Below are 12,949 nucleotides of genomic sequence, written 5' to 3'. Positions count from 1 at the left end.
ATTGCGAGATACAAGAGGTTTAGGTTTAGTCGCTTAAAAACTACTACGAACCAATCCGAATCCACCATGAGCCAGCAGGCAGCGCACAGTGGTCGGAAATGCCAAAAAACGTGAACTTACGTCACTAGAGGCCAAACCATCGAATATATTCACAGGGTGTCTTTGGAGGAATTGTTCGTATGAATATTCCCCACAGTCTGATAAAAATTAAATTGAGGCATGGTTTACTATGAGTGAACTAGAAAAATCAACATTTAATACTGACAAGGTAGAAAGTTGGTGTCTTCGACAAAGACAACTTGAACTTGTAGGACTAAAGGTTATCGATTTATGAAGCGTTTTCTAAGGTAGCCCTTAAACTTAGTTTTTTAATATAACGTTTTCCACTGTGACTTTTCGTGCAAACGATGTTCCAGATAAATATTGAGGTATTAAACCACATAATATTGTTGAAGACTGCATGTAAAAAATTTACCTGAAATTGGCGGCGCGGCGCACACCTCTTGTAAAAATACTCATTTGTTTTAGAGCTATTGAAGAATTTTAAATTTCTTACACCAACTACAACTGCGTATAAGATAGAAAAGTACATACCAAAATGAACGAGCAGGTACAGTTTTCAATGTCCAGACTACGCATAGTAAAGGTAAGAAGGTTTGATGCGTGGCACTCTAGAATCCTATGAATAGGGCAAGCTCACTCTGTGATATTTTTTTTACTTTATCCATATCTTCCATAATTTATTTTCGGTTTTTTCGTAAAATTTTGTAATTAATGGTACAAACTGTTAAAATCTTCAATAACTTTGAAACCAAGGAGTATTTTTAATTACAATCTTCAACAATATTATGTGGTTTAATAATTCAACATTTGTTTGGAACATGGTTTGCACGCAAAGCCACAGTGGAAAAAGTTTATTAAAAAAAAATTAAATGTGTTGCCAACTTTCTACCTCGTCAGCAGAAAAAATTAATTTTTTAGTTTGATCGTAGTAAGCCATGCCCAATTTTAATTTTTATCAGGTTGTGGGGAATGTTCTTACGAACAATACCCTGTGAATATATTCGATGGTTTGGCCTCTAGTGAATTAAGTTCACGTTTATGGGGTTTCCGACCACTATGCAGCGGTGTCTTTTGATGACTTCTTCTCGATAACAAACATTTATCCAATTTATTGAGCTAAGTCGTTTGGTTCACAAGCCTAGGTCCAGCCCTCTAAAAAAATCTTCAAAGTTTGAGGGCTTCTGTACGTTCCTTTTAAAATAAACGTTAAAAAATCAACATAACAACAGAGTTCTTCGTATTATCCCAATCGTGTTGATCTTTCTCAAGCTTCTGATTCATCTGTATTCGACATATCCATGAAAGATGAGATTCTTGGAATCCTGGATCATATACGACCGCAGGTGATACCAAACATATTTTGTTGTAAATTCCGAGAAGTTGACTGCAACAAGATGTTTTACACCGACGCGTCAAGTCTCAACAACTCCACTTGCTTCGGTATATTCAATTAAAAGCTCACGCCTAATTGAAACTCAACGATCCTGCTTAAATATACGTCGCAGAACTCGCTGCTATTCAATAAACGCTATGGATCATTACTTTATCGTTCCGGACATCTTCAGCTCAGTAGAGGCTCTTCGTTCAATGAAACCTAGAAAGCACATTCCGGATTTTGCTGGGGCAATATGGCAACTTTTGCGTGGCTTATCTGTAAGATCGTACAAAATTATTTTAGTTTGGGTACCCTCGGATTGCACTGCTGCAGTTCAACAAATTCTACACAAAGCGATCATCCAAGACAGTGTACTCATTGTAGGTGATTACAACATTCTCCATCTACGACCGATGTTCGACGACAATCTTTAATATTGTCTATCCGAAAACGCCACAGCTAAACATAAGATAACTATAATAGAAATGGTATTAGTTGGTAGGCTGTTTCAAATCAACTCTCACAAATGCAAATCGACGAACGCTTGATCTGGCGTTCGTAAATAACGCATCACACGCGGGGAATGGGTTGTGGATCACCCTAAACCTTACATTTGAATTTCTTGTGCATAGGAAAGTATGAAAGATAGAGCTTGTGTGTCTTCAGCAAATTTATATAAAATGTTATTGAAGGCAGTCAAGCTCTATCTCGAACCGTTAAAAAGTTCAATTTTCGATCTTGCTAAAATTAGGACCACCCTAGCTTCTGTTTAAACGAAAACAATGGACATGCAAAGTACATTTTTCCTGAACATATTATTTAGCTTTTGCAAAACATTCAAATTTCTGCTAAATTCATATTCTGGACCACTGTGCATTGGTCTAAATCGAAATGTTCAGCAATTCAAAATCGTTAGCTTATTTCTCGTACATATCATGAACTATTTAAATGCCCCAATTACATTACAGTATAGTATGTACATACAAATATACTTGTGTGAATAACGTTTTTCGTATAACTATACTTCGTAAACTCTGCGGAAGTCGCATAGTGTGCTGAAATTCTAACACATTTGTCTTAAAGTTTCCGGGGGTCGCCTAAATTGATGCGACTATTTGAAGGGTTAAGGATCAATTTAAAGTAAATTAAAAAATCTTGCAATTTACGTAAAATAAAAGTTTTTAAGCTCCATTCATTGGCGGCAAACCCATCAACAACTTATCAGCTTCAAGGACAACAAAAAAGAACAAGAAAATATAGAACAGATATGATTTTCCATCTAAACGACTAACAGTGGACAACATCGTTTCACTAACAGCTACGCGACATTTGCTACCATCACGCGCTGGAGGGTAACCACCTCGCCGCAGCCTGAGACCTTTGCCAGTCCCAACCGGTGATGAACACGTGGTTACCTTACAGCCGTGTGCTGATGGGCTAATCCTTACCCGGCTCCTGACGTGAAGGCTCCTGCCCCTCCACTCGGCGGGTGATGATGGTGAGCATCGTGTGGTGTCAACGGAGGCACCGGCGAACCACCGGAATCTTCCGACGGGGTCTTCGACAAGAACAAATTGCCACCCAGCTCGGAGACCAATGTGATAGGCGAGCTATTTTTTTCAGTACATCGAAAGTGGTATTGGCGGCAATTTGTTCCAGAAACGGGGGTATGGATTTTGAAGACGATAGAAGAGGGCAGACATTTTTCAATCGATTGAGATAAAATGGGTACAAGAAGAAGACATGATGGAATTTTGAAATATAAGTTCAATAACTAAAGTCGTTCGTGTGTGCAGTTTGTTTAGTGTGGTATTTTGAACTAAATTGAATAAAAATTGTGTTGTGTAGTTTACAAAATATGAAAGTAGCTACGATTAGGCTAGCTTTTCGTGTTTCACGTTTAGGTGTTTTGGTAGTGCTTTTAATAAACCAAATACTCACTAAACGTAAATTGTTTTCAAACTCAATATGGCAGGATTGAAAGAGCACTATTGGAAGGATATAGCTTACCTGGAGAATACTTTGGAAAATACACTTTGATTAGAATCGCCAGTATTGGGTGCAGATTCAATTGAGTCCGATTTGTGACTAGCTCCAGCTCCTTCTCCGGTCAGTCCTTCTACCCAAGCCAAGGGGTAAGAAAGGCGTTTCAACATCTAAAATCGAAAAAAGAGAGATTATATATAGCCATATAAAATGTCAGACAACAAACCTTGTTCTTTTTCGTTTCACCGCTCTTGTCTAGCTGGGAGCCAGCACTCAGAGAATCGTGCTCGTCAACGCTAAAACTCACGCTGGAAGTTTTCTTGCGTCCGGGTGTATCGGTTTGCACCGTCGACAGGGAACTGAGCTGCGATGACGCAGCTGATGAGCTTCTGGGCGAACTGTCAATACAATGTGACGGAGCAATGGTTAGCGGTGGCACCCAGTCGGCACTGAGCACAATGTCTGCATCGCTGTAAACCTTTTTCGTTGGAATGGGTGCCACGATGAGAACGCCAGCCGCCGCTGCGGCTCCCCCCATTGGCAGTGTGTTTGGATCACGAATGTCAATTCCCGAATCGTGACATGACTGTTTCACCAGCTGACCAGCGTCATCGTCAACGACATCTCCACCGCCAGCGATTCCTTCGGCGGCCACAAGCACAATGCCGAAACCAGCACCACCACCGGAAGCAGCTGTCGTGCCACTACCAGTGCTGATAGCTTCTTCGTCGTCCAGTGATCTTTGAGATGAAGTTTTATTGCAGTTACATTTTACTCTGACCGGTACACAGACAGTTTCGGCAACCACAACACAAAGTACGACGAGGACAAACAAGAAAATATAGAGTGAAATTTTCAAAGAGAATGTTTCAGATTGTCTGGTAACTATATGCCAATTACAAACCCCATGCGATTAGTGATCCGTGCACTAGAGTAGCTTGAGAAACTTTTGGGTTCTTTTTAGTTAGTTGGAAAAGTGAGGTTTAGAATTTAAAAATTTCACTTTAGGAAGGGGACCGAGCTGACACGATTTGAGCGAAATTCGGTAGTACACCGTTTGTCCATTCAGAGTCCAATAGATTGTTTGATATTGTAAAAAATAGTTGACAACTCGAACTTTTAATATAAACCTATTTCTTTGTCAAATATTCAAAAAACCTCTATCAGCTACGATCGATTCAGTTAAAGAGAAGAAATTCAACGCACCACGTCGCAGACACGCTTTCAAACAAGCAAACACTTTGCAGGAAAGAACACACAACCATTCCCACTTACCTATCCTTGCTAGGAATGGCCCAGTGCTGATCGAGCAGGCTACGTCTCCGTTCCTCCAGGGATCGTAGCGCAGGATCCTCAAGATTGCTGCGGTTGGTCTTGTCAGTCTTATCATCGGCGGTACCTCGGTCTTTGGCCCCAGCCGAGTCCTGACCGCTGTGACTGTTATCCAGCGAGTTCGGTGTATGTGACTGGGAGTCGCGATCGAAGCTCAGAAACGGTGGCTCAGCCGATGGAGGTTTCTCCGAGCTACCACCACTTTCGGTTGAATCGCCGTGCAAACGTTGTAGGTTATTTGGCGTGACTAGATCCCGCTCGAAAGCCTTTGGGAAAGCATCTCCCTCGCGTTCGTTGCTAGAGCAGATGCTCTCCTGATCGTCACATCCTTCAACCGAACCTACACCAAGCTCAGGGAATGTTTCGTCTTTGACCAGCAACGAATCCTTGCCCGGTGAGTGGGTATCACACCGGGAGCATGATTTTTCCGGTGCTGGATAATAAATCTCTGCCTTCTCGGTTGTTTCATTTCCACTGGTCGCACCCTGAACACGCATATGAGCAATATCGTTAAAAATAGCGGCGTTGACAATGTACTCCATCGGGGCGATCACTCCGTAACTTTCCGGTCCATGTTCGATGACTAGAGGATCGGAAACATTCGGGTCGAACATGACCGCATTTGGGGTAACCAGCAGGACGCCACCAACCACCCCTTGACCATCGGTAATGTGTCGCACATTGATTTTGAGGAAACGCTGGATCGTAACTGGATCATCCTCGTTGAAACCAGCTGCCGTATCTCCGCCGCCACCTCCACCGCTTTGAGTGTTGGGCGATGCGACACGCTCGATGTGGCCTGGTTTCGGCGAACCTGGACGAAGGCCCTCCAGCAGGTCTGCAATCAAAAAAAATAGAGAATATGGTCGATGTTTAGAAATGGAACTGAAATGACTTGCGCAACGCTGTGGAGCAAACAAAAACGTATTAATGCCAAAGCAAACAATGTTCGCGTGATCGCGTCATCGTTCGATTTTGCTCTCAGTTACTTGAAAATCATCCAGCGGGCACATCGAACCTGTCAGTTTGCTCAGCAGTGACATAGCAGCGGCCATTTGGATCCCAGTTTGAATTTGCTGAACAGATTAAATCGTATTCCGAGTTGTCTGTCCTAGCATTAGAATGCGCTAAAATACCGGCTAAGAAGAGGAAAATAGTCCCACGCGACACTCCGAAAGATGGTGATGACAACGCGATGGCAATGTGTGCCACTAACTAAACGATCTTATCACATGTAGATGTAGTGATCGGGTCGGTTTTAGTGTACACTCTGGGGGTGTTTCTTGTGTACCGACTAACCGAATACATGGCATAATGATTAGCGTTCTCGCTCTCTCTCTTTCTCTTTCTCTTCGCTCCACGCAAAGAAGGGTGTGAAATGGTGCTGTGTTAGTTGTTTCGTGGTTTGGAATATTGAAACTGCGAATGCATACTGTTTAGAATGATTTCATTGATGATCATGGTTTCTGGAGTAAATCTTCAATAGCACGTAACAATAAGATATTCGATCATTTTCATTTTACTTTAACTTCTTCAATTGACGGTGAAAAATTTAATATATCTTCGTCATCTGAAAACTGATAAAACTTATCAATTTAGACTGTCTTCGACTACATTTACCATGCAGTTGGACTACATATAAATATTGTATTGAGCGTCGGATTGTAAAAATCGAACAACTTCTAGTACTGTAAAAGAAGCATTTTTTTATCAAAATAGGTTTTTCATATTTACCGACCCGAACAGTATTAAGTTTTGGATCTCTGCTGCTCCCCTATGAAGCAATTTACACGATCCGATAGACATTTGCCGTTGGTACATAATGTTATCGAATCCTTGAAGCTGTCCCATAACAACCCAACCATCATAGGCGGCTCCAGCCGTCTTCCTGACGAATTAGCGTCAAATTTAAAAAAAATGTATTTAAACACATTCCGTATTTAGAGTTTGGCGAATAGAATGACAAATCACACCATCCTTGAATTCAAGCATTTTCTACTAATTTTCAGGGAGTCCATTTCGTCATTGATCCTTTCGTGGTGGTTGTTATTTTGTTGTTGTTCCTATTGGTCAATCTAAAGGGTTTTGCTATAGCAGATCTATTAGCTGTACAAACTCAAAAAGCATTTTTGTATTGTCAATGTACAATCGTGTTATTCCCCGTGCATAGTCAAATATTTCGATTTTAGCTTCAAATTCAATTGTTAGTTTGATTTCATATTGTGATTGCCAAAAAATACCAAAGCAAGAGAGAATAACTAGCACAAGAGGTGCATTTCTTCTCAGTCGTTGGCCAGTTGATTCAAATCCAAAATCTTACTGCAGCTTTCGAACGGTTGGTACCTCAGACTCAATCTTAGTTGAAATTCCTATAAGTTTCACACAAGCAAGTTACTTAGGACAATTGATCTTTGGTTTATTCGTCAAAGATCTATGTTATCATGGTGAAAAAAACTATACGCTGAACTGATCAGTAAATCCATCTCCGAGAATACTACAAATGTCACCGAGACGGTAAACAACAGGCCAGATTCGATTATCCGTAGGGTGCAGAAAAAATTCGTTTCGGATAATCGAAACAAACGAATTGTTTTTTTTCTTCATGAAATATATTTGTTATATGTTGAAAAACAATATCTACGGTACATGCATCAGTGTTTGACTTATGCAACATTTTTTTTTGGTCAAACCGTTTTAATAAGTGAAACGAGTATCGATCACTTTATACTGTATAAAGTGATAGTAAGACATGTATGACAAATAAGTTATATAGCCAACTTATTTTATTTTAAAGTATTGTGTTCGATGACTCATGTTTGGTCTAGCAATCAAGACGCATATTAAATTCTCTGCGTGAAACTTCAGTAAACTTAATGCTGGTTTTGGTAAATTCCGACAGAAATAACAGAATTTAAGATTACGCGCCACTGGTCTGTATACGACAACAAAACTTTGGGAATCCTCTAAAAGAAGCAACACGCCAAATTCCACGGAGAAGCCCAAAAATTTCTTTCAAAACCGCCCAAAACAGGTCCAATAATGGACCCTTCTAAACGGTCAGCTGGGCGTCGCTAAACGATTTTAAAACATGGATGTCTAAGAGGATGAGTTTTGTACACGTTACAAGTTCTATGCGCACGACGCGTCATGCGCTCTAGGGCTTTGGCGAGCCAATCAGAAACTAGATGATTCTTGGTTCTTGGAAATTTTTAGCTATAAATATGCTTGTTCATATGCATAGAGTGATTCAGTTTGTTATACATCGTCGCACAGTAATTTTTTTTCTCTTGTTTGCTTGGTGGAAACATCATCCAGGATCTTTATTTGGCCATTGTTCAGCGTTCTACGATGCCGAGTCACTTAAAGGATGTTCAGTGCATCTACTTTCTTTTCAAAACGGTACGAAGTACTGACTGCAGTAAAGCTCCTATTTTATTAGTCCCTGTGTTTGACCGCCTCTAAATTTTTCTGCAACAGATTTGTCAGCTTTTTGACCCGATTTTGCCCGTCACATTTAAGTCAAAGTCTTCTGATTTGATTCTCCTACGTTACGTGACGGAATTAAAGCAAAAGCCTTTTACATAAGTGTGTTAAGAAATCAAAATGTCAATGTTCTTAAAATGATTAAAAACTTTAATTTTTTTTGGATTTTGTATCATAGTCCCAATTAACATGAAACAAATATGCTCAGATTTTATCAATCTTCAATACATAATGGGGCTGACAAAATCGGTCATTGTGTTCATTCTAAAAATTACAGTTAAAAAATAACACATTTTAAAATTTTGTTCTTCCAGTTATTATAACTGACATCTACAAAAAAGATTTGTTGATTAAGTGAAATTTCTTTATTTTTCCCAAATTATTGTAATTTTTTGCGAGAGTTTAAATTTTGTGCTTCCAGGAATTGTAGCTGATAACAATTTCTATCGGTTTTTGTATTTAAATATTGAGATAGAAAAAAAAAGTTTTTTTTATGTGAAAAATCCGACATTTCTGTATACCTATGTATTTTAGTGAATATTTTCTGAAAACAAAATTCTGGTCTTCCAGAAAAAGTCTAATATCAATTGTTATTGATTGGTATACGAAAACATGTAAGTCATTGCATCGAATTCAAAATTATATGTTGAACGATTAAAATTTCTGAATTTCTGCGATGTTTTCATTATTTTTAAAAAAGATTTATGCTTTCAAAAACAGTTGTTATATTATTAAATATTATAAATGTGTAATGTAGTTTGAGAAAAAATAATCTGCGGATAATCGAAACAATTTCTTCAGATTGTCGGACTACGGGTAATCGAGTCATTTTCTACGAATAATCGAGTCTACGGATAATCGAGTATGTCCTGTACTGCGGAGTCCTGATAAGACTCGATGGATGTGTTTTGATCGACGATGAAGCTTATGCGAAATCCAATTCAAATAAATCCCGGGCTCGAATTTTACAAGGCTACTGCTCGCAGTTTCTAGTAGATTATAGTTTGTTTTCATGGTTGAGTTATTAAAAAAAATAATTTGGCAAGGAAACTGTTCATGTAGCAAAAAATCAGCATCAGCCGTCCCGTTACGTTACGGACAGATCTAGCCCGCTGTCATAACAGAAAGCTGAATTCACAAAATTGTCCCCATTCCGTCCAGTAGAGACATATTGGACGATAATGAAGAGGAAACTGGAGATGAAGGGAGCAGTCACCAGTGGCCTTGGTCGAATGAAGAATTGATGGAATTTGCTTACCAAGACCGTGACTGAAGAAGATGTGCGACAAAGTTTCTCGTTAGGCCGGTAAAAAGTTTGAAAGAGTCCCACTTTTTAATGATCCAGCCTTTAATACTATTTCTTTCGCACTGAATTAGAAAAGATTTTGAAATAGGGAATTTCAGAAACTGCATTAAATAAATTAACGGGTATCAAACAAAAATCTGAGTTTAACAGTTGAGCGTATAGTAAAATGTTAGGTAGTTGTTTTAGAAACATAATTTCAATTTTTTGTCAGATAATTTGAAAAAATATGCAAATATTCTTGAGATTGCCTATAGATAAAATGTTTGCCTTGTTTTATCTATTTTGGAAACAATTATTTCCCTTAATGGAAAATCAGTTAAATGTCTTAGTACATAAAACTGTGTAATTCACAGATATTGTCCAGATATTTGCCACAACAAAACTACTATAACTGGTAGTTTTGCACTTCATCGATCGCAACGAATCATGTATCCTGAAATAACTCAATCTTTAAAATCAGTAGTCCAGTCAGCTTTAACATGGCTAAGGATACTGTAACCACGCAAAGCAACAGATTTAAGATTTTTGTTTACTTGTAAATTAAGCGAAAATAAAGAACAATGTGTTATATTCCTGAGACTACACCTTAGCGGTTGTGTTAAGTATTATATCGGTATGTGTTAAGTATTCGTCTATTCGTAAGTACCCCCCCCCGCGAAATATTTTGGAAAATTTTGAAAAAAAAATCAATATGTTAAACAAAAATATGCCCAAAATTTTAAATGAAATGGAAGTTTCATTTGCAAAAAGTTATCTTGTGAAACTATTTGCTTGCAGTGAAAATCGGCTGCAGACTCGACACCTACCTGACGGCATGTTGTGGAGGCTAGCTCAACCGCCGAGGACTATAACAAATAGATCGCGGCACAGCGAGGAGCTGGGAGCTTATTGGTTCACGAAACGGATAGCGGTACCGAGAGAAATTTCGCCACATTCTGTAGTCCTTGACTGACGGCGAACATGGACTGGAGAGTGTGAGAGAAGTATCCCCATAGAGACCACCAGGCGATTCTGCAGCACGAAGAAGGACGGGCCGCAAGCTAGTAGAAGACGAAAGCCTTTAACGAAAACCTCTTTGTTGAGTTACTTCGGCGAACAACGGAATCAAGTACGTTAATGCGGCAAGAAGGATTGTGACGGCTTGTGACGTTACAATGTCACGAAAACTCGGGCCATGCAGTAGACGGCGTGCAGATTACGAGTTAAATGAGTAGCTCAGTACGCTGTCTTAGATCCAGAAAACGGACTCAGAGCGTAAGGTCGGAGAGTGAGAGAGGAGCACAAGCGACGTTTCGAGAAGGTAGGGACTCTTTAAAATGGGAGATCAAGCTTAGCAAGCCAATTGCCATAAGTAGCTGTGCTGAGAAATAAACGCCAATCCCTGGGGGACGCGTACTGAGTCGTCATGACGAAGACGAGGGTCTGCGACACCAGCTGAAATATACCCGGGAAACTAAAGATAATCGTTAAGGGTCTCTTCCCGAATCACGATTCAACTACCTGGCCACCGACACCGTACGACGAAGAAGAAGGAGGTAACACAGCCGAGTGGTAAGTGACTAACGACGAGCTCAAAGAAGCGTCGATGTGACTAAAATCAAAGAAAACCCCCGGTCCGGATGGAATACCAACCGTGGCGCTGAAAGCTGCGATCCTGGCGTATCCGGACATGTTCAGGATGCTACTGCTGAAGTCTTTAGATGATGGTAATCCCCGAAATGAGGAAGGTGCAGAAACTGATGTTGCTGCCAAAGTGTGGGAAGTCACCGATTCATACTTCCAGAGTAGAGCACTGCTGTACCAGACGAACAAACGGGCAATAGGCAATGCAAGTCACAGCGGGCGTTCCCCAGGGCTCCATTCTCTGTCCAACATTTTGGAATGAGATGTACGATGGGGTCTTAACACTGCGGCTTCTCAGGAAAGTGAAAATCGTTGGTTTCATGGACGATGTGTCACTAACGGTGAGACACTTGAAGAAATGGAGGTGTCGGTGACGGAGCTGAACAGGACGCTTCGACTGCTGGTCGTACGAGTTGCGATTGTGTACCGGAGGCAGTATGCCTTGTCGCCGAGATGATCCCCATCTACATTACCCTGAAGGAGGATATCAAGTGCTACAAACAATGAAACGCCAGAAACGTGAGGAAGATGATGAGAATCGATTCGATGGGGACGTGGCAGCAGGAATGTGACAATACGGAGAAAGGAAAGTGGACCTACCGGCTCATCCAAACCTGTCGGCGTGGGTCAACAGAAAGCACGGAGAGATGACCTTCCACCTGAAACAGCTCCTACCGAGCCACGGCTGCTTAAGGAATATCTTCATCGGTGTGGGTACGCAACGTCAACACTGTGCTTGGAGTGTGAGATCGTCGAGGAGACACCGGAGCGTCTTTGAATGTCCGAGGTTTGAAGTCTTTGAATGTCCGAGGAGAGTCTTTGAATGTCCGAGGAGAGTCTTTGAATGTCCGAGGTTTGAAGTGACGTGCAGGGAGCTACTTAAAACGGGAGGACCGGACATCAACCCGGATAATGTAGCCTACAGAATGACAAGCGATGTAAAGACGTGGAACACAGTAAACAGAGATATGATGTAGATCAGTGATTTTCAACCTGGGTCCGCGGTCCCCTAGGGGGCCGCGAAGTCATTGCTGGGAGTCCGCGAAGAAAAATATATTTTCCGAGTGCATATTGAAATTTCAAGTCATGTTTCCTAACAAATTGAAAATAACATTGATAGCATACAAAATTGATGTTTATCTATGGGTGTCCGCAGCAACCCAGTGTGATATCTAAGGAGTCCGTGCTACGAAAAAGGTTGAGAACCGCTGATGTAGATCATGATCGTCTTACAACGGAATGGACATCGAACAACGGTTTCGGGAGAGCAATCACCTCCAGGGAACTTCCCGCAGGAATAAGCTAGATTCACCGCCGAGGACTAGTCGAATAGACTGCAACAGAGCAGCGAGTATGAATCGTCGAAACGCCAGAGAACCGGACGTCACGCTCCTTGCGGATTCGTCAGACCGACCACGGCACCCCACCGGTTGTTCCGATAGAAAAATAGCGAAAACCAAAGAAGAATCGATATTGGGAGAACTTTTTTCGACAGGGAACTCTCCGTTAGCGTAAGCTAGATTCACCGCTGGGGACTAGACTGAGTAGACAGCGACGAGACACCACTAGTCGCGGGTCATCGGCGCACCAATGCACCGGACACCCTGCTTCACCAGAATCGCCGAACTGACCTCGGCATCTAGCTGATTAGCTCGATCTCGGGAGAACTTTTCTCGCCCGGGAATTCTCTGTCGGAGTAGGACAGGTCCATCGTCGGGGACTAGGCCGAGTTGTTCGCGAACAAGTCGAGGAGCTGAATGGATCATCAAGGAAGTAGTGCT

The 12,949-nt window shown here is 41.1% G+C and overlaps 1 protein-coding gene across 14 annotated transcripts in view; it reads right to left on the bottom strand.

Annotated features, from left to right (window-relative positions):
- Positions 1 to 12,949, bottom strand: part of LOC131684306 (TLD domain-containing protein 2) — a 688,368-nt gene that overhangs the window by 143,098 nt on the left and 532,321 nt on the right. For 11 of the 14 annotated variants that reach the window (XM_058967047.1, XM_058967051.1, XM_058967048.1 and 8 more), the window contains 4 exons: positions 4,700 to 5,594; positions 3,651 to 4,200; positions 3,449 to 3,594; positions 2,887 to 3,048 (listed from right to left, as the gene is read on the bottom strand). In XM_058967047.1, the coding sequence (XP_058823030.1) occupies positions 2,887 to 3,048; positions 3,449 to 3,594; positions 3,651 to 4,200; positions 4,700 to 5,594 (1,753 nt within the window). The remainder of the gene's footprint in view (positions 1 to 2,886; positions 3,049 to 3,448; positions 3,595 to 3,650; positions 4,201 to 4,699; positions 5,595 to 12,949) is intronic. The other 3 variants (XM_058967046.1, XM_058967060.1, XM_058967043.1) reach the window with 2 other exon arrangements.

Source organism: Topomyia yanbarensis, chromosome 2 (assembly GCF_030247195.1).
Source record: "Topomyia yanbarensis strain Yona2022 chromosome 2, ASM3024719v1, whole genome shotgun sequence".
Taxonomy (NCBI): domain Eukaryota; kingdom Metazoa; phylum Arthropoda; class Insecta; order Diptera; family Culicidae; genus Topomyia; species Topomyia yanbarensis.
The sequence above is the reverse complement of the archived record's forward strand: the minus strand, read 5'-3'. Positions and strand labels throughout refer to the sequence as shown.